Raw genomic sequence first — 26,940 nt, forward strand, 5'->3', positions numbered from 1 at the left:
CTGGTATTAAATAGCTCATCCCTTAGCCATGGTGAGAATAGGAGAGGAGCCGAATCCACCAGTGGAGATACTACAGCAAGCATGTCAAACTCAAAGGCTAACACGGGCCAAACAAATGAGGCATGTGGCCAGTGGGCTGTGAGTTTGACATGCTTGTACTGCAGGGTCAAGACTGATGGTCATGTCTCTCTCTAACACTGCTGCTGACTCTGGAATCAATGGAGGTCAAGTTGAGATGTGCTCAATTTCTTTTAGGTAAACTTCAGCCTTCCTTTCATGGGGCAGGTGGGGGGCAGCACTTATTAAACATTCTTTTTGTGAGGAGAATTACTAAACTTTTCACATAAAATAACCTTTTACAAATGTGGCTCAAGATAATATTTTTCAGAGCGAGATTATTTATATTTCAAAATACTTGATCTGTTTTTATTATCATTTTATCTGAGAAGCTGAACATGCGGTTATCTAAAGCAATAGATCTTGAGGCTGAGAACAACATTCCTCCAAATCATCACAGTCCCTTAATGAGCTTGTGAATTGAAATGATCTTTGCTGTACCCCATGAACCAAGTGGTAATTATTGTCCAGGGACACATGGGGACAATTTCACTGTTAGCAGTGCCAAGATTCTATTCATTTGTCATCAGCCCTAAATTATATTCAATCAGCGATTGAATTATATTCAAACTCAGGTTAGAAAAACCAAGTGACATACTACAACTAACTTTCTATAAAATTAGTACTACAAAATGAAGCCTATAATGCTGGCAATGTAACTGTGAGCAGCAGTAAGATGGAGCTATGAAAATATTGAATGTAAATGTTGTCAAGATCTGTCTTAATCCCACCACTTTGCCACCCTTAGCTTCTGTGCTTGAAATGCCTCCTTGGCTACCATGCTTCTGTTCCCAAGTTCCCTGAAGCATGCACGTTGGAGTGTTTGATGAACCTTTTTCTTTTCTAAAATATTTTTTATTGATTTCAAAGAAGAAGCGGGGGGCGGGGGGAGAGAGTGAGAAACATCAATGATGACAGAAAATCATTGATCCACTGCCTCCTGCATGCCTCATACTGGCAATGGAGCCAGCAACCTGGGCATGTGCCCTGACCAGGAATCGAACCGTGACCTCCTGTTCTTAGGTCAACACTCAATCACTGAGTCACACCGGCTGGGCTGATGAGCCTTTTTCTAAGGCAAACCACAGTGGCCCCTGCTACTGCAAACAAGGGGCCATTACTATTCAAAACGCCAAGTGGGTGGTATCAGGATGGGGCCAGGGTGGAACTGGGTGGGAGTCATTCTCTGAGGGCCCTGCAGTGTAGACACTCAGCTGTTCCTGGTGGGATCACCTGTGTAAATGCTCTTCCCAGGACAAGTGGCTAAAGCAGAAGCACCGCCTTTTCCTGGGGTGTTGTGTTAAGTAGTTTTCTTATTTGGGTAAATGTTTCTTTTTGGTTTCATATTTGGAATTTTATGTGCTTTAAGACCTCTGTCATACAGCCTGTCCAACTTCAGGTACCCTTAAAAGAATCTATGCTTTCCCCCCCCCCTCAGGAGGTAGGAGGCGACAGGGGCCATATGAAATAGGGAGGGCATGTATGGTTTGTGTACTTTCTTTCCCACTGGCTTCCTTTCCCACGTGGACAGGGAAAGAGGCAAACCAAGGAGGTATGTACAAACCAAACAACCCTTTTGTCTCAGCCGTGTGTGGCAGGTTGATCGAAGACTCAGGAGACAAGCTACAAGTGGGCCCCTGCAAGGTCTCCGCAGGTAAACATCCTGTCCTTGGCCAAGCTCACTGACGGTGGCGTGTGGCTCCTACAGCCATGTGGCAGACAGCTCCCATCAGCAAATAAGGAAATGTGGAAAGTGTGCTTATCTAGGTGAAAAGGTGAAGCAAGGGAGAGGTGAGGTGAAAAGCAACTCAGGTTTGTTTCACAGACCTGAGTACCAGGCAGCACGGGCTGCTGGGAGTTGTGTGTGGGTGGTAGAGTCAGACAGACCTGGATTTGAATCCCAATTCTTCCACTTACTAAAGTTCACCTCAGATGCCAACTCAGATGCATTCTTAGTGGTTGCCTAGAGGAGTGTGTTGAAAAGACGCCAAGGCAGATGCCAGGTTTATTAGACAAGAAGGGCCATGATTGATGAGTGATGTCTGTACCAGCTTGAAGGAAGGGGAACTTACAGCATGGGTACCATATCTCTAATGGCCTAGGGCTCTGGGCACTCTGAGATCCTGCACAGCACTAAAGTTTCATAACATAGTGAGTGAGTGTGTGTGTGTGTGTGTGTGTGTGTGTGTGTGTGTGTAGAAGTCACCTAAGGGGAGATTAGTGCAATCCTATGAAAATGTACTAGTAGGATGGTGTCATGGCTTACATTTGCAAAAACAACAAAGTTATCATTTGTACTATTACAGCATATTAGTGAGGAGTTTTAAAATCTTCATAATATATTATGACCTTTAGTTTGTTGATTTGCATATTGGCTTTAATTTATGGTGGTTTTGAAATTTATCTTTTAAGTTCAGTTAACCACAGATAGCTCTCCGTATTCAAATGCTATCTTTTGTCTTGACTGAGGGTTTCAAGATAGAGGCATGGGTTTCTCTAGGAATACAAATGCTATAAATTCACAAAATGAGCAGCCAAAGCAACATTGGTCTTCCTTATTTTTCGTGAGGACTGTTGAATATATCCATCTAAGACTGGCCTTACAAGACATGGGAGAGCTTATGTTTGATAATGGTGGATCATTTTTGCAGGCTTGGTTTTTCATTAATGAAATATTTGCATTTTAATTTTTAAGCCTGTGTTTCAAACACAACAACCTTCTGATCTGGCCTACAGATCGTTCATCTGGACAGCCTCTCCAACGCAGGCACCTCTGTTTAATTCGCTATGGAATGGCAGTGGTCGCTCTCAGAAGGCAGGGCCTTAGGAAATCTCCTGTAATGCTTCTAACAGCCCATAAGTTACTGAGGTTAATGTTGCCCTCATCTCTCTCCCCTCCCTCCTTTTTCTTTTCAGAAACAGAGTTGTCAGTCACTGCTGAGTTAGTGCCTACCTCATCATGGAACATTTCAAGTGAGCTCGACAAAGGTACACAGTGGGGACCCACTGGGGGAGGGGGAGGAAGGGAGGCGTGAAACTCCAGTTCGAACCCTGGCACAGCTACTTTGAAATCAACTGCTTTTTAGATCACTGGAAAGAGGTGGGGGCCAAAATAAATTCCCTGCTTACTTTGTGATCATTTCACATTTAATGACTTGGAATTCTATTTTTTCTGGAGGGTTTTTTTTTCTTCTCTCTCTCTTTCCTCTCCCTTCTTCCCCTAAAATGTTCCACATGGTGAAAATGCTTCAAGATGTGAAATAGGGTTGTTGCTGACCTTCCTGACACGGCATCTAGTGGATCTTATTTAGGGGATTTGATTCTGCCTGAGCCAGGATTGCTCAGAGCTGTTTGCTAGGTGACCTTTTACAGTGAGTATTTGATACGCTTGCAGGGTTCAGGACAGAGTATGTGAAGTGTTTGTAATTGCCTGCGCATACAGATGGCAGCTTCCTCTGTGCGCGTGGGGAGCAGGTTCCTACTATGAGGTTGTTGTAGTGTTAATGAAGCCTGGCCATATGCTAAGCACTGGCTACTCTATAGAGAGCCTCTATCCTGGAATGATAAATCAGGACACATTTAAAGCCCCTGCAATGGCCTCATATTACTTTTCCAGCCTTATTTCTCCTTAGTCCCCCCCCCCGCAATACCCCTTTACGCATTTCCAGCCAAATTTGTATTTCTGTCTATATAGCCTGTGCTTTTCTGACCCTCTGCTTTTGTCTAAGTCATTCTTCCCATCTGACTGGCCCTTCCTTCCTTGCCAATACCCACTCTCTCCCTCTACAAGGCGGCAAATTACTTCTCCTTCAAGTCTGAGCATAAAGTCTCCATGAGCCATAGTCTTACCTAATCCCTCTGCCTCTGCAGGAAGTGGCCTATCCTTTGGAACTCCCATAGCCCATTTCCATGATTTTCTCTTTGCATTTTCTATGTTATGTCATGGTGACTGACATACCTAGACACCTCACCCTTAAACCTGAAATTCCTCGTAGGTAAGATATCTTGTTCTTTTTGTGTGTGTGTCTTTGTCCCCATCACAAGATCTCAGACAGACTGCTGTTCATAGGAAATCCTCAATAAATATGTGTGGAATGATGGGCCACACCATATCTGGGGACATAGATGGATGGGCCACACCCACATATATGTGTGCCAATACATTCAACAAACTTACTGAGTTTCTACTTTAGTTCAGGCACGATTCAAGGTTCTGGGATTATAATGATAAAAGGAACTCAAAACTCATTGTCAAAAATTGCCTTTGAGGAGCCCTAGCCAGTTAGCGTCGGCCTGCGGACCAAAGACTCCCAGGTTCCATCCTGGTCAAGGGCACACACCTTGGTTGCAGGTTCCTCCCTGGCTGGGCCCTGGTCAGGGCTCGTGCGGGAGGCAGCCAGTCAATGTGTTTCTCTCACATCAATGTTTCTGTCTTTCCCTCTCTCTTCCACTCTCCCTAAAAATAAATGGAAAAATATCCTTGGGTGAGGATTAACCAAAAAACAAATAAAAAATTGCCTTTGATGATCAGCTCTCTATTATGTATTCACTGGGAGTGTATTTCTTCTCTGAGGTGAGAGAACTGTACAACATAGTCATAGACAAAATTATTTTGCTGGTTATGCTTCTTAGGTATTTTAGGGTGGCAGGATGAGGTGAGATGTCTTTTCACCTTAAATCAAAGGACATTTAGAGTAAGTTTTTATTCAGTTTGATCTGGAAATTCTTTATCTAATTAAGGCTTGAAACAGGGACTGTATATTACTCTTCTCCACCTCCAGCACCAAGCACAGTACCCAGGAGGCAGAAGATTTTCAACAAACATTTATGAACTGTTTTTAATGGAGAAGAAGACATGAAGCACACTAAACGTTAACTCTGTGCCTACTCTGTGTCAGGTGCTCCAAAAATGTGAACTTAATTGGCCAGCTCCTTATGGCACCAACAAGAAAAATGACATTATTGCCTCCTACATGCTATTAATCAGGTTCCAAGTGTGGCTATGAAGGGGCATCAGTGTGTGCTGAAAGGCAGCAGAGCCCTGTGAAGATCCTAGCCTGCCAGCCTTCATAGTTCTGCTAGACCAGCATGTAATTAGCGGTGATTGCCCTTCAAGAGAGAAGTAGTGTCAGCAGTAGTGAACCTACAGGCCAAAGGACTGAACTCAGGCAGGCCTCAAACTTTTTGTATGTTCAGCATGACCTTCCAGAGAGCATGGATGGCTTTCCAGGGATTCTTGGTATCTTCTTTGTCTAGAAGATCATTATTGCATGGTCTTTCATTCCCACTTAAAATAAAAGAAAAGATGATTAATTCATTCATTCATTTGTCAAATCCTGATTGCTGCCTACTCTGTTCTGGGCACTGTCTGAAGACCTAGGATCGAAAGATGAATCAGACAAAGGTCTCTGTCCTCCATAAGAGAAAGATTGATATCGAAGTGCTTAATCATAACCTTCTGGTCAATTTGATAGACTAGGTTGTCAAGGGACATATCAACCGATCACAGAGAGATGCTGGTGAAAATATACAATGGGAAAAAAATCCATTGCCAGACTTATATGCAAAAAGTAGAAATCCCAGGTGCTAGAAACAAAGAGCAAGCTCAATAATGGAGCAATGATTAGTGAGAAGGAATTAAACAAAAGGTCCTATGAAAATATGGGCAGTATGTAGGGTTCTTAGGGGTTGGAGTTTCAGTAAGTACCCAGTGGGGATGAGCGTTGAGGCCATAGCCAACAACCGCCTATGTAGCTAGCTTTCAGTGAGGAATGACGAGGCTGAGCATGAAATAAGGAAGATTCTGCTGAGGTTTCTGCTGTGGAAATCTGTCAGCCACCCTGAGTCATGGGGATCACCCATGAGAAATCTAAACCAAACCTATGCTAAACATGTGTATGGGTTTGGGGTTCTTACTATATGGTGCACAAGCCACAAGCCAAGAAGATAATGTAAAAACCTGGTCTGGAATTAATTGAACTGTGAGATACTGAAAAGCAGGTCATAAAAGTGTCTCAACATCTCAGTACATGTGGGTCTCACACCAGAATCAAAATTAAAAAAAATCAAAACAACAACAGTAAACTCCTGCTGATGTTAAGTTTACTTTTATATATTACTACTAGAGGCCTGGTGCACAAAATTCATGCAGGGGAGAGAGGGGTGTGTCCCTCAGCCCCGCCTGCACCCTCTCCAATCTGGGATCCCTTGAGGGATGTCTGACTGCTAAACGGGCAGTCAGACATCTCTCTCACAATCCAGGACTGCTGGCTCCCAACCACTTCCCTGCCTGCCTGCCTGAGTGCCCCTAACTGCTCCCCTGCCAGCCTGATCGACGGCTAACTGCTCCCCTGCTGGCCTGATTGCCCCCAACTGCCCTACCCTGCAGGCCTGGTCCCTCCCAACTGCCATCCCCTGCTGGCCATCTTGTGTCCACATGGGGGTGTCCATCTTGTGTGTTGGAGTGATGGTCAGTTTGCTTATTGCTCTTTTATTAGATAGGATACATGCAAGAGAGGAAAAATGCACACTAGCTATTTGGTTCAGTGGATAGAGCATTGGCCCGAGACTGAAGGGTCCTGGGTTCAATTTTGGTGGAGGGCACGTACCTCAGTGGCATGCTCGATTTCCGGTCCTGGTCAGGGCGCATGCAGGAGGCAACCAATCAATGTGCCTCTCTCACATCCATGTTTCCCTCTCTCTGTCTCTCCCCTTCCTTCCACTCTCTCTAAAAATCAATGGGAAAATATCCTTGGGTGAGGATTAACAGAGAGAGAGAGGGGGGGGGGGAAATGCCACCATAAGTGAGAGCCAGCAGATCAAACATGTGGAGAAGTTCACATCTTAGAAACTAAATGCAACAGATGAATTTGAGGGTATAAATGTTAGAAAATGTTTGGTGATGAAAGAGGAAATAGAAACCATAGGGCAAGTACAGGATAATATGACAAAAAAGTAGACATTTTAAGAGAACTGAATAGGAATTCTAGAATTAAAAAAGTTATAGAAATGAAAAATTCATCAAATGGGTTAAACAGTGGATGCATTCAACTGAAGAGAGAAATGGTGAACTGGAAGATACATTTGAAATAAAATGGTGGTTAAAAGAATGCATTCTGGAGCCAAGGTAACTAGGTTTGCATCCTGACTCTACTACTGGAATACTGTGTGACTTTGGGCAAGCCACTCAACCTATCTGTGCTTTGGTCTCCTCATTTGTCAAATGAGCTAATGAAAGTAACTACCTCAAAAAAAAAAAAAAGAAAGAAAGTAACTACCTCATATGGTTGCTGTGAAAATTGATCTGACTAGCAAATCTGATAAACTAATTGGAGAATAAGAAGTAGCAGCTGTTTTTGGTTAATGTGGTTATTACTTTGGGCTTGATAATAAAATAAAAAAATCATAGGTACTTTGGCAGTCTCGCAAGGAAAGCATATTTTAGGCTTGGAGCAGGAATTGCAGGTCCTATTAAATCAGCCCATGTCAGCAACTGCCCACAATGGCCTTACACACGAGTGTTCACCCACACAAGCGCCATACTTCTTAACTTGGTAAACAAGATTTTCCATGGTCTTACCCCTGTTGAGTCCTCTCTCCTCACCCCTACACTCCATACTTTGTACTCCATTTGTTTCAACAGCCTGCCTCTTAATTTCCTAAAGATATCTTTAGGGATATGTCTTTGCTGGTGCAATTTCTTCTGACTGGATATCTTTAGCCCCGTTCTACACTTGGCTAACTCCTTCTTTACTTAAGCATCACCATGAACATTCGCTCACCCCCTTTTCCCCATAGCGCTCCTAAGGAGCACAGTGCTGAGTAAGACAGGCTGTATTCCCTCTTTGTTGGACTTTACATTCTAGAGGAGAGAAAGACAATTAATAAAATCTTTCATCAACCCCACTGACCACGCTGCCAACAGTGCCCCTAAATATTTCATATGTGCTCTATACCTCTTTATGTCTATCTTGATTAGAGTCTTTACCATGCTGTATTGAAATGCTGTATTGTGCCTGTCTCTTTAAAATCAGGGGCTCTCTAATCTATGGGCATGCTCGTATTGCACAATGTCTGGTGTGTAGTAGAAAATCTGGTGTTAAATTGAATAGGTTCAAACAGCATCTGCGCCAGTTCATAGCTACTACATGTGAATACTTACTAGGTGTGATGCACTTGCTAAGCATGTTGCACACATCATGGGAATTCACACCAGCCTTTGCAGTAGAACAGGTAGGTGACAGAGGCTCATGTGAGTTAAAGGACTTGGCTGTGGGGCACGGCTGGTGAGTGGTAGTGCCAAGACTCCCACCAAGGCCTCAGGCCAAATGCAGCATGGCAGCTGATGACACTATCTCCCTTGCCTTTCTATTCCCTGCTCCTGCGGGGCAATTTCTCTCACTTGGGGGAGCAGTCAAAATAAAATCCTACACGTGATATTCTTTAATGCCATTCTCTTCACTTGGCCACTCTGTTTCCATCAATCCTACCCTACCCTGGCTCCCCAGCCTCACTCAGGCCCTGGTTTTCTGTTAACCCAGTGCAGTCAGTGGCACTAAACAGTTACCTTTCCAACAGGAAATGAAATTGAAAAGAGACAAGACCACCGGGGAAGAGCTGATGAAAGCTACTATTGATGGGGTAGGGGGGTAATGTCTGAAACAAATGCTACAGAACCAAGGGCCTCCTAAAGTACATGGATTCACAGGGGCCCAACCTCAGCTTCCCCAGGGGGTTTGGGGTGGGGTGTGAGGAGGGCCTCTTCCATTCTCAGTCACATGAGGTCTCAGAGGTTCTCTACAGAAAGCCAAATGTTTCTTTTGGAGAAGGGACTGGAAATTGTAGCCCCAGGTAGCTGAAAGGGAGGGAGCCTACTACTTTAAAAAAATACCAAGGCCTGCTTCCAACTGCAACTAGTTCTCTGTGCTCACAGACTAGATTTGGGGGTAGTTTTGCCCTGGCTTGCTTTTTTATGTTTATTTTTTCTTTTTTAAAAATATATTTTTATTGATTTCAGAGAGGAAGGGAGAGAGAGAGAGAGAGAGAGAGAGAGAGAGAGAGAGAGAGAGAGAGAGAAACATCAATAATGAGAGAGAATTATTGATTAGCTGCCTCCTGCACGCCTCCCACTGGGGATCGAGCCAGCAACCTGGGCATGTGCCCTGACCGGGAATCAAACAGTGACCTCCTGGTTCATAGGCCGACACTCAACCACTGAGCCACGCTGGCCGGGCCTGGCTTGCTTTTTTAAATGGAGAGCTGGTTTTCTTCACGGCCTTGGAGTTTTGCACATAGTAGGGAAATGCACAGCATGGTCCTCATGAACATGGGTTCTGGAGTTACTATGACTCTGAGCTTCCTTTTGCTCACTTTTGGGTGGAGGTATTGGTATCTATCACCTAAGATGGTTTTCCTGGCCAAGAAACACATCTATGGATTGCCATAGGACAGCTGTCTGCACGGTCACAATAGACAGATGCATGCTGGCCTCAGCACCTTAATGCACCTCTTCCCTGAGAACTTGACCATCAAGGGGCTGGGAGCAGGTTCTCTAGTTCAGGAGTGGTTGCTTCCTCTTGTTCCCCCTCTCTTCTACTTGATTTTCCATGGCACATAAAGAGTCTATTTAAATGCTATTGACTGGCCTATAGCTTGGAGCTTAGTTCACAGCTAGTTCGAATGGGGTAGCTGAGTCCTTTCCTCGTGCAACTTATTATGTGTATTTGGAGCATGTAGCGGGCGAAGGGGCAAGATAAGGGTGGACTGTGACAGGAACCTCGGTACTTGGTAAGCTAAAGGACAGTCCTTCTGGCCCTGGAGTCTCTGGCAGCTCATCCATCCTTTGTTTCATGTTCAAAACTGGTAGCTGGTTGCAGGAACTTCTGGTGAAATTGCTGGGGGAGCCATGTGGTGTTTAATACAGCCCAATTTCAGCAGGTTTTGGCCTTATCCATATCCTCCTAATGTTGATAGCATCGCTTTCTTTAAAGGACTGACATTATCCTGCCACTGTCAACAACAGAAGCACTTGGAACCTCTATAACCTCCTATGGAAAAGGGGGGAAGTGAGACTGGCTCTAAAGGGTTGTCACAAGCGCCGGATAAAGTGTGACGTGCCCTCACAGACTCTAGCACAGATAGCTGCTCACTGCAGATGTTCTCTTATTCCCAAGGGTAGGGTAGTATGATCTGGGGGAAGAGCACTTAAGAAAGAGCTTATATTCAGACCCAACTCAACTCCATGGCCATTGTGAAGCTCCAAGGCTTCAGACACTAGATACCTGAGGCTGTTGAGCACCTGAAAGTGGTCAGTTCACAATGAGATTAGTGTAAGTGTACAGCCACAACTGGATCCCAAAGGCTTAGTATGAAAACAGGACTTAAAATAACAGTAATAATTTTTCGAAGTGATAATGTTTCACATATTGGATTATGTGAAATCTATTATTAACTTTAATTTTGCCTGGTTCTTCTAAATGTGGCTACTAAACATTTTACCATCACACATGCCACTGGGATTATATTTCTATTCCAAGGTGCTACTCTAATGAAACAACAGCTGGAACCTCAGGTGAATCTCCTACCTTGCGTTTCCTCCTTGCAGCATGAGAAGTTCTCCTCCTATCTTTCCCAACTTTAAAATTCTAGGAACTATATTTTATAAAAAGAAATTTTTCTAAATCTGATTTGCATGTGTGTGTGTGTGTGTGTGTGTGTGTGTGTGTAATGCTTAAAAACAGATAAAGTACTTTATGTGTAATGGATTATCATTACTGATTATAATCTGATGTTTAACCCTCCGAGAAAGGCAGTCTTTCATTCTCCCTCTGGGTAGAAAAATTTTGTAGGTTAAAGTCTAAAGCACAGAGGGATTTTACTTTGATAGAAAGGACCCAGGGCAGCAATGGAACCACAGGGCAAGTCCGGAAGTCCTAGGCGCTAATGACCCAGCATTGTCTCATCTCCCAAACTTCCCCTTGCACTGTTCTCCTCAGCAGGCTATGCGCCAGCCACACTAGCTTCCTTGCAGCCCCTCCAGCAAGCCAGGCTCATTCCTGACCGAAATGCATATTGATATGCTATTCTCTCTACCCAGAATCCTCTTCTCTTGCTTTCCCCTCCTTCAGGTCTGGGTGCAATTGTCATCTCCTCAGATAAGCCTTTCCTGATCACCCAAAGTTAGTTTCGCGTTCCTTTATAGCAATAATAATAATAAAAAAATCTGATCTAAACCTGGAAGCAGTGAGAACACTGTCTTGATAGGAAAGCAGGGGAGGTTCTGGCCAGCTTGCTATGGCTGCTTTCTCTCCAGAACTAACAAGCTCTTGGTCCCTTTGCCTGGAATCCAGCTTAGAAGCACATGGCATGGAAATCAGTTCCCCTTCAATCAAGCTGCTCTCTCCAGGACTCTTGTTAATCTTCTTTACTTGACCAGTCTTTTCACTTTAGGGAAAGAAACCTACAAGATGAGGGCTATGGGATTCTGTCAAAAAAGAGCAGGAAAACGATCCTTTATAGTCCATCTTGATTCTTCCAAGCCTTCTCAGAGGGGAGGAGTTTGCCTCTGGCTGCACATAGGGGCGGAGAGAGCCAGCCTCACCACTCAGGGGTCTTTGCAGCCAATTATTTCAGCTCCAGCTCCAGCTCTAGCTCTGGGCCCCAGCCCCTCACACCAGCCCTCTGTCCCCTCCCCTGTGTGCCTGTCAGTGGGGCATTCAGCTTCCAGGCAGAGGCGCTGGGGTGTTCTGCAAATGGCTCCCTGGGTGCTTTAAAGAAGGATGTAAACATACCTGTTTGAAAACAGATGGTTACCCTGGAACAAAGGATTTTCACATCTTCCTCGGCAAGGCCCAGCTCATGGCCGTCTGAGGTAGGGGCAGCCCTTCATTTGCTCCGGCCTGTTTTCTGGAGGCTTACATGCCCACAACTCCATTGTAACTCTCCTGAGCTCGCAGGGGAAGTTAGTCCACAAACAGGACAAGTCCCTTGTTTGGGATAAGGACCCACAATAGGAGGAAGGCAACGAGGCCTTCAGCAGGCAGTGAGCTCTGCAACCCATTACAGACCTCATTAGGAGGCGGTGGAGTGCGGGGAAACTGCTCTTAGACAAGGTTGGAAATTTCTGCATTCCTGTGCCAGGCAAGATTTCCTGTAGGGCCCTGAGAAGCTCACTAATCATCTCTTTAGTTCCAAGCGATATTACTTCAGGGCAGATCCTGTCAAGGCCCCATGCTTAAATATCTCTCTGCCTGGGTTTACTCCATCAAATGCTTCATTTGCTTTAACAAATGCTCCGAGCTTTAGCTGGTCCAGCCGCTTAGGAAGCTCAACTCCCCACATGCCTCAGAGGGCTCTCGCTCTGCCCCCAATTGCTGCAACTAAGAGTAACTCATTTTCTGTAAAGGATCCTATTGGACCTTCATCAGACCTGACCAATTCCAGCCTTTGGAATAACTTGTGTAGAATTCACGTTGACTTGCAAGGCTTTTCTATCCATGGCCTTCATTCATCTTTTGAACTCAGATAGCTATGTTTTCCTGGAGATTCTTCCCACGTCTCTAATTTCAGTTCTTTTCCAAACACTTATATTCACTCATTCATTCAACAGGTATTTATTGAGTGCCAACTGTGTGCCAGGCGTTCTACTAAAGACACAATGGTGAAAAAACACTCTCTTCTTATGAAGCTCACTTTTTTTGGTGGAGTTAGCACATCCCTGTGGAAGGAACTACTCTTACAGCTAATATTTCCTAGATATTTGTTCTGTCCCAGGTGCTGTACTGGACACTTTACTCAATAATATCCCATTTCATGTGCCATAAAATCATGGGTGGGAGGTCCTGTTGTGTCCATTTTATAGACAGGAAAACAAGCTTAAAGAGGTAAAGTAACTCAATTACTAAATGGCAGAGCCAGGATTCAAGTTCAGGTTTTTCTGACTACACAATCCATATTCTCAATAACTCCACTTCTAAAATAGCAATCCATGTTCATAGGGAGTAGAGAAAGAATTAGGTTGTGAGCTTTTGAGCTTATAAATATCTTTTCTGGAAGATGGATATTCTTAATTGCCCTTCTGTGATTTTTAAAAAAATTTGTTTTTTTCTATAACTTCCATACTTTTTAAAATAACTATCCCAAACTATTTTTTTTAAATCCTCACCCGAGGATATGTTTATTGACTTTAGAGAGAGAGGAAGGGAAGGAGGGAGGGAGAGAAAGAGAAAGAGGAAGAGGAAGAGGAAGAGGAAGAGGAAGAGGAAGAGGAAGAGAAAGAAACATCAATCAACCACCTCCTGCACATGCCCTGACTAAGGATTGAACCCACAACTTAGGTATGTGCCCTGACTAGGGATTGAACCTGCAACCTAGATATGTGCCCTGACAGGGAATTGGTCCTACAACCTTCCAGTCTTCAAGATGACCCTCCAACCAACTGAGCCACCAGGCAGGGCTAGAAAACTATTAATAGTGCAGCCACACTGAAGACATGAGCTCATAGAAAGCCTTTTTGTTGGTGATAAGCATCTCTCTGCTAATGATTGTTAGTGGGAACAGGCTGATCATGACCATCTAATCAAACTTTGGGCCCAAATAACAGGTAAATCCTGGGCAGACCTTGAGATGCTGGTTTTAAAATTAATGCCACTTTGGTGCTAACAGAAGCATCCTGTAGCGAGTTGAAGTTGCCCCCTGAAGCCCATCCCTCCGGTGCTACATCAGCCTTCTAGGCATTCTCTTCTCAGTCCTCAGCAGCCTTCATCCTGCCAAGTGATTTGGGAAGGGCCTGGGGAAATTTTAAAAGACTACTGCACAATCCAGCTAAATGGTTTGAATCATGGTCCAGTTAAAACAGCTTCATTTACTCTTGTTTGGGGAAAGTTAATGTCTCTGGGAAACTTCTATTAAGATATGGGTCTCAGCTACTTGGCTCTTTTGAGAGGAGGTGGGCCTAGAGGGTCTCTCTCTAAGCTGAATGACCTTTAGAGGTCATACAATCCAACTTTCTAGCTTATATGTGACTGCTTCCAAAAGCTTCCTAAGTGGTTCTACATTAATGCTTTCTTTCTAATTTGCACACTTCTACATTAACACTTTCTTCCGTGTCATGGCACAAGGCTAACCTATGTTTGTCTTTGAGAAATCCTAAGGTTATTTTTTCTTATGTTGAGCCAACTGGTCTTCATTTGCGTTCTTTCTGCTATGTCTGCTTCTCAGAAAGTGGAGGAAGGATGTTCCTTGGACTTTGTCGTGAGGTTGATCTCGGTTTCTGCTCTAGTGCTCAGTAGCTGTATGGCCTCGGGTAAATTCCTTAACCTCTTTGAGCCCCACTTTGATCATTTATAAAATGGGAATTCAAGAATTCCTATTATTACACATTCTGACTTTGAGAAGGACAAAGTTAAATGCTGGAGCAAAAGGACATGGACTCTACCTTCCTTAGCATTGTGTGTGGTCATTTCAGACTTGAAGATGACTTGAGGTTTTCTTTATCAGGTAATTCTAAGCTTCTAAGGCATGTTATATAGTGTTTGAAGCAGTGTCTTATAGCCTTATTCTTGACTAATAAAGAAAGCCAAAATACATCTGTAGATAAGTTTGTAAGTACAGTTAAAAGAAGAGTCAAAATCAATGTGCTATTAATTTAAACAATCTGTTATGAAACTTATTAGTGTCCTCATTAATTCCACTGTTGCTTTGAACTTTGGGATAAAATGACAAATGGTCTTTGAGGGCCTTTTCTGTTCTTAAGTAGAAGACCTAGTTCATGAACTCCTAGACCTCATGATGTTCTTTTAAGGATTAGGGGAGATCATGTATGGCTGTGGTAGTGCATTGTCATTATATCATTGTCCAATGATTCTCCTTTTTCTATGGCTAAACATTTAGCATTATTTTCATTATTTCTCCTCCTCACTCGTTTTCAAGATTCTTCCCCCATAAATGGTGGCCTCCTGGAGTGAATACACAGTTCCCCAGGTAGGCCTGGACTATGTAGAATGCAACAGGACCATCCCCTTCATTTTGCACTTTTATTTCTGCAACCGAAATTCTCAGCTTCTGGGTAGCATCATCTTATTGACTCATGATGAGCCTGCAGTTGACTAAATCTCTTGTGAGGTTCTCACAATGTTTGCCATTTACCTGCATCTCTCCTTTCTCATACTTCTGTAATCAGTATTTTATGTCTCAGTACTCACTATTCCCAACATACCTATTCTTATATAATTCACCATGTTTGATTTAGCATATTATTTGATGCCATCATTTAGCATCTACAGAACCTGCTAACATTGTGTTATATATTAATTGGGCCCTCATCTAAGACATTGATGCAACTGTTGGCTGGAGAAGGATACAGACAGAGCCCCCATCATGATTACATCTTGTTTTGTTGTCAGTATGGAGAACTGCCTCTCTTATAAGTGTATATAGTTCAGAGAATGTTTTTAAGAGTCTACAGACCTATTTTAGTATCTTCCTGGTTCTCTGAACTTCTCCAAGTCAACATTTCTATTTTGTCTTAGTAATCTATTGAATAAGCATTTGTAGGTGCCAGGTACAGAAACAAATTACATGTGTCTGTCTTCAAGATGCTCATAGTCTAGTGGGAGAAACACACTATCAGACTAAAAAAAAGTGGGCGCATAATTGAAAGAGTGCATCTCCAAATACAGTCTGATTGGGAGTTTGGGCTTCCACATATGAATTTTGGGATGATTTAATTCCATAGTATCCACCTTAAAACATTTCATACATTTTCTTTTCTACTTTTCAATTGCTTTATAGAGAGAGAGGAAAGGAGAGGGAGAGAGAAACATTGATGTGAGAGTGGATCATCAATCGGCTGCCTCTTGCATGCACTCCCCTTACTGGGATCAAGCTCAAAACCCAGGCATGTGCTTTGACCGGGAATCAAACCAGGAACCTCCTGGTGCATGGGACGACACCCACCCAATCAACTGAGCCACACTGGCCAGGGAACATTTCATACATTTTCACTTTGACATGCTTTTGTCTATGCTATTCCCCCAGCATAAGTTTTTAACCCTTCAAAATCCTTCCAGTTCTTGAATATCCAACTCAAATGTCACCTCCCATGAAGCCTTCTCTGATTTTCCAATCAAACTTAATTACTCTTTCTCCTACACAGTGATAATACTTTAATTTTATTTTGATTTAGCCCCAGTTTTGCCCAGACTGTGTTATACATTTAGGCTCCTCGAAAGTAGGTATCCTGCCTTAATATGCTCCCAGTTTGTCTGCCTCCAATTTCTATTGGTACTCCCTAAAGGTATGACTTGTGTTATTCATTAGTTCTAAGGAATAGTGAAGGCAATTTGGTAGGTTTAAGCTGGAGAAGAAAAGGCTGTAGAAAGCCTCATGACTGTGCCCAAGTATTAGAAGCGATGCCTTATAAAAGAAAGAAAAAATGGTTCCATGAGACATTTGAATTGAGGTCACCAGGTAAAAGTTACAAAGAAGCAGATTTCAGCCCAATATATGGAAGACCTTTTTAATTAAACAAACTAAAAGGGGCCCAGCCGGTGTGGCTCTGTGGTTGAACATCGACCCAGGAATTAAGAGGTTGCTGGTTCAATTCACAGTCAGGGCACATGCCAGGGTGTGGGCCCAATCCTCAGTAGGGAGCGTGCAGGAGGCAGCTGATCGATGATGTTCCTCTTTCATACATATTCCTATCCCTTTATCCCTCTCCCTTCCTCTCTCTAAAAATCAACAAAAAGATTTTTTTTAAAAAAAACTAATACTTACTGATAACCAAGAGCTGAACACTGCTGCTGTACACACATTATTTCTACTCCCACATAGTTTATAACATAGTTCCCTCTTTTACAGATGAAGAAACCAAAATTCCAAAAGGCCGAAGACCTAGTGTAATTTCACATAGTCTCTCCCCCTCGCCTGTTCCTTCATGAGGATGCAATCTCCCTCTCCAGACTGCCTGACCTTTCTCAGGAATTCTATACCAGGAATGCGCTAGGGTGTTGGTTTAGCTAATACTTGAAGTTTTTTTCTGTCTCTAAAATCCTATGACTCAGAAATTTTCAGTCTCTGACATCAGTTTAATGGAAATAGACCTATCTTCTGTCATCTTTTTGTGGAAAAAAAATCTATAATAATAAAAGCATAATATGCTAATTAGACCGGATGAAGCCTGGACTGTGAGGGAAGCCCGGGTCCTGTGCCAGAGGGAAGCTGGTGCCAGCAGCCCGGGGAAGGAAGGCCTACTATTGCATGGATTTCGTGTATCGGGCCTCCAGTATATCATAAAACTCTTAATTAAGAGTACTACAAATTATCATTACAGTATTTCATGTATCATTGGTCTCATCATATTTACAAAACTGTTTGGAGGACACAGTTTTGGAAATATCCATACTCATAAAATTGACTTTATCCTAGCCAATAGGGGCTATAGTTTTCAAACAAGAGCTACTCTATCTGGGGGGAAAAGCGATAATATGCCTAACTTGTCACCTGGCTCTAGAAGTCAGATGGATGAGGTACTTAGGCCTGCTGTCCTGATTGCAATCCATGCTGAAAATGGGCCCTGCAGACTGAGAGCACCCCGAGGGCCAGCTCCTGGGGCAGGCAGCCAGTGTTCTGAAGCAGCTGCCATTTTTCTTTGGTAATTCATGTGTGAAAGTGTCTCCGCTGTAAGAATTTGGGTCATCTTGTTCTTCTGCCCAGAGCCAGGCTCTTATCAGACCAGAAGCGTCTCCTCATATAAAATGCATCCAAGTTGCGAAGTTCCTGGATGATAAGGGTAGTTGCTCATTCCAAATACATAACTCTTTTCATCTATGACATCTTATATTTGGCTACACTGTTTTCTGTACTCAACAGGGCCTTAGAATCCTAGAGCTGGTGTACATGGTGGTGTAATGTAGAGATAATGCAAAATGATTGAGTAGCTCTATTTTCACAATTCATATGGTTTCTTTAATTCAGTATCTCTCTTTCCAGTTGTGAAGTCATTGCCTTGAATTTGAGCAAAGCCTCTGTTCCTGGGTATGTGTGTGTTTTAAATAACATTTTGGCATGTGCTATGAAACTCCTCTCCACTCTGCCCCCCGCCCCGCTCCTCCCTCCAGTCAGAGGAGAGATGAATCACCAAATGACCTGCCAGGAATATCTAAAACCAGTTTAGTTTCGTTTGTTTGTTTGTTTGTTTGTTTTTCCAGTTTTTCATTCATCCTACTTTATTTTCCCAGAAAATATATCATAGATATATTCCTTCCATTTCTAGTGTACAAAATGTGTTGTTCTTGGGTGGAGATGGAAATAGAGGGAGAGAATGAAATCTGTATCTTGCAGAGTAGAAATGCCATCAAAACATGAGTGTGACGTTGATACTGCTGTGGGATCATTTAACACAGTTGGCCTCAAGTTTAACTGACACGACTCAGAGAGGAGACGGATTCACTCAATATCAAACAGTGCTTTCATGGTAGAAATGTAACCAGACCCCATTCCCTGGTCCTCATTGCATAGCCTTAAAACATCACAGCTTCTGAGAAGTCTTCCACATTTGCAATCAAGGTCAGGCTGAGGCATCAGCCCCCTCAGGGCTTGGAGGATGCTATCGGGTTGGTGTGTCCAGTCCTTACTCACAGTTCTGTCACAGACCTCAAGGATCTGGAACCCACAAAAGGAAATCCTCAAATAATTATCTGCCATTGTTTTCTGCACTCAAGTTATAAAGACAAAGATAGAAAAGGTAAGAAAATAAATAAGGGATTTATTGAAAAAGCAATATCCTATATGAGTCCTCTTATATGAAGTATCTCAAATAGTCAAATTGATAGAGATGAAGTAGAATGGGATAACGGGGAGATGTTTGATGGGTACTGTGTCTTAGTTTAGGAAGATGAAAAACATTCTGTGGACCAATGGTGGTGATGGTTGCCCATTGTGAATGTACTTAATGCCACTGAAATGTACACTTACTAGTAAAAATAGTTTAAAATGGTAAGTTTTATGTTATGTATAGTTTACCATAATAAAAAAGCACTATCTTTGGTACAATCTGGAAGTTCCATACCCTTGTGTGTATGCATCCCTAGAAATAGGCTATGGTGCCCTAAAGAATAGTAGTAACACATTTATACTATCTTTTATTTGCCTTGCATTTTTTTTGTTTTTAAAGAAATTTTACATGCATGATTGTGTTTGATAGTTACCAAAACTATCATGAGAAGGGCATGACAAGCATCCCTGTCCTTATTGTACAGATGAGTAAACTGAGGCTCCACATGACACAGCTGATAGATCAAAGAGTTGTTACTAGAACCCACGGCTTCTGATTTGTGTTCTTGGAGCCAAGCAAGGTCCACTTTTGTAAAAAGTCTTAGATTGATACTTAACCTATTATTCTTACTAACCCTGGAAAGTAAAAGAATATATTTTATTTTATTATTTTTTAATCCTCATCTGAGGATATGTTTCCACTGATTTTAAAGAGAGAGGAAGGCAGAGGAAAAGAGAATGAGAAAGAGAGAGAAAATTGGTTTCTGGTTGCCTCCCGTACACACTCCGACCAGGGAGTGAACCCGAAACCCAGGCATATGGCCTGACTGGTAATGGAACCTGTGACTTCTTGGTACACAGTTCGATGCTCTAACCAGCTGAGCCATACCAGCCAGGGCTAGACTAATATAGTTTAGAAGAATTTTCAATGACTTTGAGCACTGACGTGGTTTGGAGGAGGTTTTTACCATGAGAATAAATTAACTTAGCCACCCTACTGTCTAAATTCTATTAACTAAGATTTTATTGTACAGTAATAATACTGACAAACATTTATATAGGAGTTGACTATGTACCAGATACTATTCTAAGTGCCTTGACTATACTAACTTATTTATGAAAGTGTATAATTTATAATTTATTGAGACTAGCATGTACTAAATAGCCTTCAAAGGGCTTTAGATACTTTATCTTATTTAATCAACCTAACAGTCTGACTCAGCAGGTATTACGAGAGCTTCTAGATGTTAAATAATCTGCTGGAAGATGCTGGATTAGAAGTGACATAGCCAAGACTCAATTCCAGCTCTGCCTACCTCTTTACTGCTACTCACATAGATGGCGTAGTGTGTGTCTTTCTAATCACTGTCATCTCCAAATATTAATTATGTCATTCAAGCTGCCAGGGAAGTGTCCACGTGTGGCTGCTGGTTGGCTCAGAGCTTGCTTCTTGAGGGACTTCTAAGTTTCTCTCTGAAATTCTGGCTGGAAATTTGATTCAGTTGCTGAAAGCAGAAGAAATACAGCTTTCATGTTCATGCGCAATTTGCTTTTTCATTTTCTTTTATTATCCTGAGACTTACTGTAAATCACACTTTCCCATCAGTCCTGGGGGTTCTGATTATGTTCATGCGGTCCAGCTAAGAGCAAGGGCAGTAAATTACTGCCACTTTGTTTGAAAATTTTTTTAGCCACAGTACATTAGCTGCTTTTGTTTGCTTTTCCACTGGTGGTGTGCACGTTTTTATTTCAGAATTGGTGTTTCTTGAATGTCTCATTTGTGAATAATGCAGCTTGCAAAATGGAATGATTGGAACAAAAATATGCAAGAGGGTGTCCTGTTGGCATATGTAAGATTTTAAAGCATTTACAGCCAAATGAGTTCTCGAGTTCTCTTTCACACATGCACATGCGCGCGTATACACACACACACACACACACACACACACACACACATGCTCTTTTGTTGCATTTTCCTGTTCTCTTCATTCTACTCCAGTTCTCAAAAAGCAATTACAGTGGGGCCTTGACTTACGAGTTTAATTCGTTCCGTGACGGAGCTCGTAACTCAAATTACTCGTATGTCAAATCATAAAGTGAACGAGTGAGACACGTAATGCTGGGCTGATGTGGCGTTCACTGTGACGTTCGCTGCGCCAACTAGTGGTGGGGTATCTGAAGCTGGCTCATAACCCGAATTTTAGCTCACAACTCAAAGCAAAAAATCGGCCGAGAGACGGCTGGTATCTTGAAAAACTCGTTAGTTGGGACACTCGTAAGTCAAGGCCCCACTGTATAAGGTTATGACCAACACAGCAACTGATATCAGGTAACTACCAAGACATACCTTCTTCTAGGCTTTTCTACGTATTTTTTTTTATTTGTAAGATTGATAGATCAGAGGGTCAGGGGTTGTGTTTTATTGTAAGTTTCTGTTGCAAATTTCTGGACATTTTCAGTACAAAAAAAAAAGAATAAAAGTAAAAGAAAGATAGGAAAGAAAAGGAAAAAGAAAGGAAACCTTTTAAAAGGCAAAATGGGGCTAATAAGAACCAGGTCCTAAAGTGATTGTCAACATGTCAAAAATAACTGCTTCTCCTTTATTCAGTAGCATTAATCTTGAGGCACCTACATTTCTGTGGAATCTCCCTAATGGCTTGCCTTGATTCTCTTGCTGGGCCATCCATAAATAGGGTGGCTTCCAAAGCGATACCCAGATCCTCAATAGCTCTCAGTAATTGGTGTTGGAATTCAGTGGATACATTAGTTTATGGTCTTCAAATCGCATCTTCTAATAAAGTGGCCAGGAAGGAGGCAGCCTAGCATGATCTGGTAACCAGAGATTGAGGTGCCCTCACCAGCCAGCATTGTCATAACCTTCACAGGGTTATCCTAAAGGCTCTAGAAAACAATGACAATTGTGCGGAACCTAAATGAGTGTAAAAACTCACTTTTATTCTAAAATTTGTTAGTTTTTGCAGTGACTTTGGAAAGGATTTTAGTGCACATGAAGACGGAGGAGCTTAAGTTGGAGAATTCTCATCATTATCAATAATCTATGCAGTGATTACTTCATTTTCTTGGACTTTGTAATAGACAACTTTCAGGGAGGCTGCCTGCATACAATAACCCCTGATGTCTAATAATCGAGGCCGTGTTTATATTTGGAGCCCTGCCACTCTGAGGAGAGCTGATTGGACCAGGGGTGGATACCTGACTCTCATTGGGTCAGCGTGTCTGTCCTGGGAATTTGGAATTGGGACTCAGAGACAGCCAGTCAGTGTGTGTGAATTGCTGGTACTGCCATCAGGTCAACATGGGGGCCGTAGAATAATCACCCTCTGCTGGGAATGCAGAGAACTCGGGAAATTTGGTTTGCAGAGAGTGCAGAGAAAGGAGGTTTATTTAAGCAGAGCAGATTCCTAGCGAGAATCTAGAGATTGGGGGTGGAGGGAGCATCTGGACCTGGTTCCCAGCAGCTTTCCAGTCTCGGTTCCTGTTCCTCTGAAGGCCTGGCCCGACTCCTTGCCAGGCGGCATGAGAAAACCTTTCCATCCTTTGTTAAATTCCCCACTCACCTCGCCCATCCCTCCTCACCTTCTTACACAGCTTGAGTTAGCTCCTGTAAGCTTTTACATGTGATCAGAGTCTTGACAGGCTGATTACAGAGATGGTCACATAAACAAATACATGGATGTTCATAGTTACTCTTCAGTGCCCAGGGAGGTTTGAGTTGGGAATGAACCTCAGAGATCTCTTAGTTCTGTCCTCTCATCAGACAGATGAGGAAATGCAGACTATAGATGCGAAGTGATTACCTAGGGTCACACAGCCAGTCCTCAGGGCAGCCAGTGCTCTTTCTAGGCTGACTCCCTAGTGACTGCTATCCATCTATTTACCCACCCAATAAATACATAGAGAACAAGTTCCTGCTATATGACAGGTCTTAAAATATGTGCTTTCTGTGTATCGATTCTCTATTGTAGTTAACAAACCACTCTAAACTCAGTGGCTTCAACCATTCACTTATTATCTCTCCAGGTTCTGGGAGTTAACTAGACTCCACTAGATGGTTCTTGCTCAGGGTCTTTCATGTGGCTGCAGTCAGATGTTTTGTTTTGTTTTTTAATATTTTTATTGATTTTTTTTTAGAGAGAGATGAAGGGATGGGGAGAGAAAAAGGGAAACATCAATGTGAGAGTGGAACATTGAGACCAAGCCCACAACCCATCATGTGCTCTGACCAGGAATGAAGCCAGCCACCTTTTGGTGAATGGGATGATGCCCAACCAACTAAGCCATAATGGCCAGGGCCTGTGCTTTCTATTTTTTTTTACAAACTGTGTGGTAGGATCAAAAATCTTTATGCTTATTTTCATTTCATTCCATGGGATTCCCCCTCTGAAGGCCCCTTGGCTAGCCCATCATCAGAGCAAGTTCATCTGAATCTCCCAGAGTATGCTCATATAGTCTCTGTGTCTCTCGTGACACTCTTTTCTACTATCTGTGATAATCCTTTCATATGCTGTCTCCTTTGGGAGCCCTTTATAATCAAGGACTATGTCTGAATCACTTTTACTTCCTAGCACAGAATCTACCACAATGTGTGTCTTCAGTAAATGGATGCTATTCTAAAGAATGTATTTCACTCCCTAGAATCTCAAATGGGAATTGTGATCTCGTGTGTCTGCTTTTCCCTGGATTCCTGAGGTCAGACCTAATTGGGGATGAAGAGATAGGGATCCAAGCTCGGAGCCCCAGCAAATCCTCCTCCCCATCACAGTTCCTCCCAGCCCTATCCTCCCTGCCCTGCTGGGTCAGCTCACATTTCCTGAAGCCCAGCTCTAGCTCAGCTCTTCCAATGTCTGCACAGGTGTATTTTCTTACTATTCTTCTGTTTTCCGCTCCTCTCTATTCCCCCCCTCCCCGAAATGCCTGTGCATTCCAGCAAGAGGACAGGAAGTCTGGGCTTTCTCTCCTTCTCCACTCTGCTCTGGGTCTTGCCCACTCTGCCTGATAAAAGGCAGAGGACTGCTCCCCCCGCCCCACCCGCCATGGCTGTGCACTAACCCTGGCCTGCCCATTTGGATCTCTCTCCCAAACTCCTTCAACACTCAACCTCTTGACCACACACTTAGCTTTGACTCTCACTCTGACTTGTACTTTCAAATTAGATTCTGGAATATCTCCTCCTTTCTTCAAGATCTTAAGGCGTTCCTGAAGGATAGAGACCATATTTCCTCTTTTGCAAAAGTCCCATGAATTGCTAAGTGTCACGTCCTTTGCAAGTCCTTCTCTGTTACCCCAGGTTTAGAAGCGGGTTACATGTCCTCTGTCACCCTGAATATACCCAGCTCATAATGATTGTTTCTTTACATGTTTTATTCCATAGCCAGGATGCAAGACCTTTCAGCACAGGCACATAAATCTGTTTGCTCTTTTATTCGTTAAACATTTTGCGCATCTGTCCACAGCAAACCTGTGCTAGGTTTAAGGTGCTGTAACGATGAAAAAGGCCTGGTCACAGTCTTGTGTGTTTGATTGTTGCCTCTTGCTGCCAAGAAAATAGTATCCACTTCAGTTGTCATCTCCAAATTACTCAATACTTTTCTGTGTTCTTGAAAAACCAGTAGCGTTTTTAGACAAAAAATAATGTCTAATTTTTGAGGAATTTGGTTTAAAATTTGAGGACAGAACCACCCCGTTCATAACAGAATATTCAGGTAACAAGGATTTCTCCCATGCATTACCCCGCTACTGGGAGATCTGAGGTGTGGCCAAGTCAGCAGATTCTTTCAAATTTCAAAACACAAATCTTGCACAGTGAATGGAGATGAGAGAAAAGACTGGTGTGTGTGCCCTTGCATGTTTCCTGAAGTTTATATTCTGGGAAAAGCTGAACTGGAATGTTGGGCTCAGTGAAATCAAGTTGGAATGCTGATTGGCGCACAAAGGGATTTGTTTCCCGTTCAATCAAGATGTGACTTTAGAAAACTGAGATGTGGAACTCTGTGGTCCCTATAGGCATAGACATTCCTTGGCCAGAATGGCAAACTTGTCTTTTGAAAGCCACTGGGCTCCATTTAGAGCATCAAACACTCGAGAATTTATTATGACTGGACAAAAGCCGCTGCCTCACGGAGTCAGGACAGGATAGTGAAAATACACAGTGACTTCTTTGAAGGCCCTGAGTGTAGCTTGGTTCTTCCTCGCACCAGACTCCCTGAGCAGGGCTGAAAGCACAACTGTTACCTTTGCATGAGGCAGAAGCATCCACGGGCTTCTCTAGTGAGCATCACGCATCATGCTGATGCTGAGGCGTCTCCTATCCTCAGTATTGAAATCACAGCGATGACTTATGATGTGTTCTGTTTGCGTTGGCCCACAGCCCAAACCAGAAATGTATCTCAGGCTTGGCCTTCTAGATATTATCTCCAGTCATTTAAAAGTTCATTATGCAAACCCACTCATCCTGTCCCGCTATAGTTAAGGTCTGTCAGCATTTTACAAAGGCTTATAACTCAACCATAAAGGGGGAGAATGCAGTTTTCAGGTTGCAGTGTGGCATGCAGGGCCTCAGCCCAAGAGTCAAAAGTGTTGCTTTTTTGTTGTTTTTAAGTTAGAACCTTACTGCGTTATAGTGAAGCAAAGTACTAGCTTGTGCTTTTTCTGGTCTTATTTGGCTAGATTTTCCAGGGTTGGGAAGTGACTCCTTCAAAGGTAGATATACCCTCTATCAAGAATATAGGCCCATGGATTTACTCATCAGACTAGTATTCAGCTAAAGATGGTGGCTTTGTGAAAAAAAAAATCATTATAAAGTTAGGATGGGTGAAGATCAAGGGAGTCAGAAATAAGTTTGGAAATATTTCTCTAAGATGCGGGGACCAGTTTTCATGCCAATCTGTGTCCTTTTGAATTTTATTTTCAAGAATTTTATGTCAAAATCAAGTCATTATCCTGATGGGTGAGTTTCTGCTCATAATTTCTAAATACAGTAATCCCCCCTTAAACATGGAGGGTATGTTCCAATACATGGATACCGGAAACTGCAGGTAGTACTGGACCATACATATATAATGCTTTTTCCTGAACCTACATACCTTTTTCACTTAAAGGAAGCACTTTAAGGTTACTTTTTAACATATCTGAATTGCCAGCACCACCACTCTTGTGCCTTGGGCCATTATTAAGTAAAATAAGGGTTATTTGAACATAAGCACTGCAGTACTGCAGCAATATTGCAACAGTACTGATAACCAAGGGGGTGACTAAGTGACTACCGGGGGTGGTTAGCGCATATAGCACGAATACACTACACAAAGGAATGATTCCCGTCCTGGGTGGGACTGAGCAGGGTGGCATGAGATTTCATCACACTACTCAGAGTGGTGCACAATTTAAAATTTGTGAGTTTGTTTCTGTAATTTTCCATTTAATTTTTTCAGACCACAGTTGACCACAAGTAACTGAAACTGTAGAAAGCAAAACCACGGATCAGAGGGGACTACTGTATTCTTATTATGACTAAATTTAAATGACACATGCACACATGATAAACGTGAAGTAACAAAATGATACCAAATAGTAAAAACAGTTAAAAAAATGTTAATAAATTGGATACTGAAATAAATCACAAAAGTTTATAACTAGAAAAAAGGTTCCTGAATAACCTTGTTGGCAAATGCCAGTGATCCAATTAGATAACCTGCTCTTGGAGTAAAAATAAGGGCTGGTAAAGGTCATCTGGATAGTTTCAGGTGAGTTGCTCATGGAAGAAGTTCTTAATGACAGCAAGGTATAAAATAGTAGATTGAGAAGGGACAAGTTGGGATGGGTGTCGGGTAGAACTGGGTTCCAATCCCAGCCACGATGAGCCTAGCTATGCTAAAACCTCTATAAGCCCGGGCATCTTCCTTAAAATAGGGATACATCACAGAGTTTCTAGAAAGGTTAAAATGCAGTAATATATGTAACTGACTGATGGAGTCAGTGTTCAACACATTTTTCCCCCTCTCCTACCTTTATTAATTATAGCAGGAACTCAAAGCA

General features: G+C 42.7%; 1 protein-coding gene across 1 annotated transcript in view; it reads left to right on the forward strand.

The window, feature by feature from the left end:
• Positions 1–1,671: 1,671 nt before the first annotated feature.
• The window catches only part of ROR1 (receptor tyrosine kinase like orphan receptor 1), a 164,215-nt gene continuing 138,946 nt past the window's right edge, over positions 1,672–26,940 (forward strand). The window contains exons 1-2 of the mRNA XM_023754699.1: positions 1,672–1,771; positions 3,034–3,105. Of these exons, the coding sequence (XP_023610467.1) occupies positions 1,672–1,771; positions 3,034–3,105 (172 nt within the window). The remainder of the gene's footprint in view (positions 1,772–3,033; positions 3,106–26,940) is intronic.

This window comes from Myotis lucifugus, unplaced genomic scaffold (assembly GCF_000147115.1).
Source record: "Myotis lucifugus unplaced genomic scaffold, Myoluc2.0 scaffold_63, whole genome shotgun sequence".
Lineage (NCBI taxonomy): Eukaryota > Metazoa > Chordata > Mammalia > Chiroptera > Vespertilionidae > Myotis > Myotis lucifugus.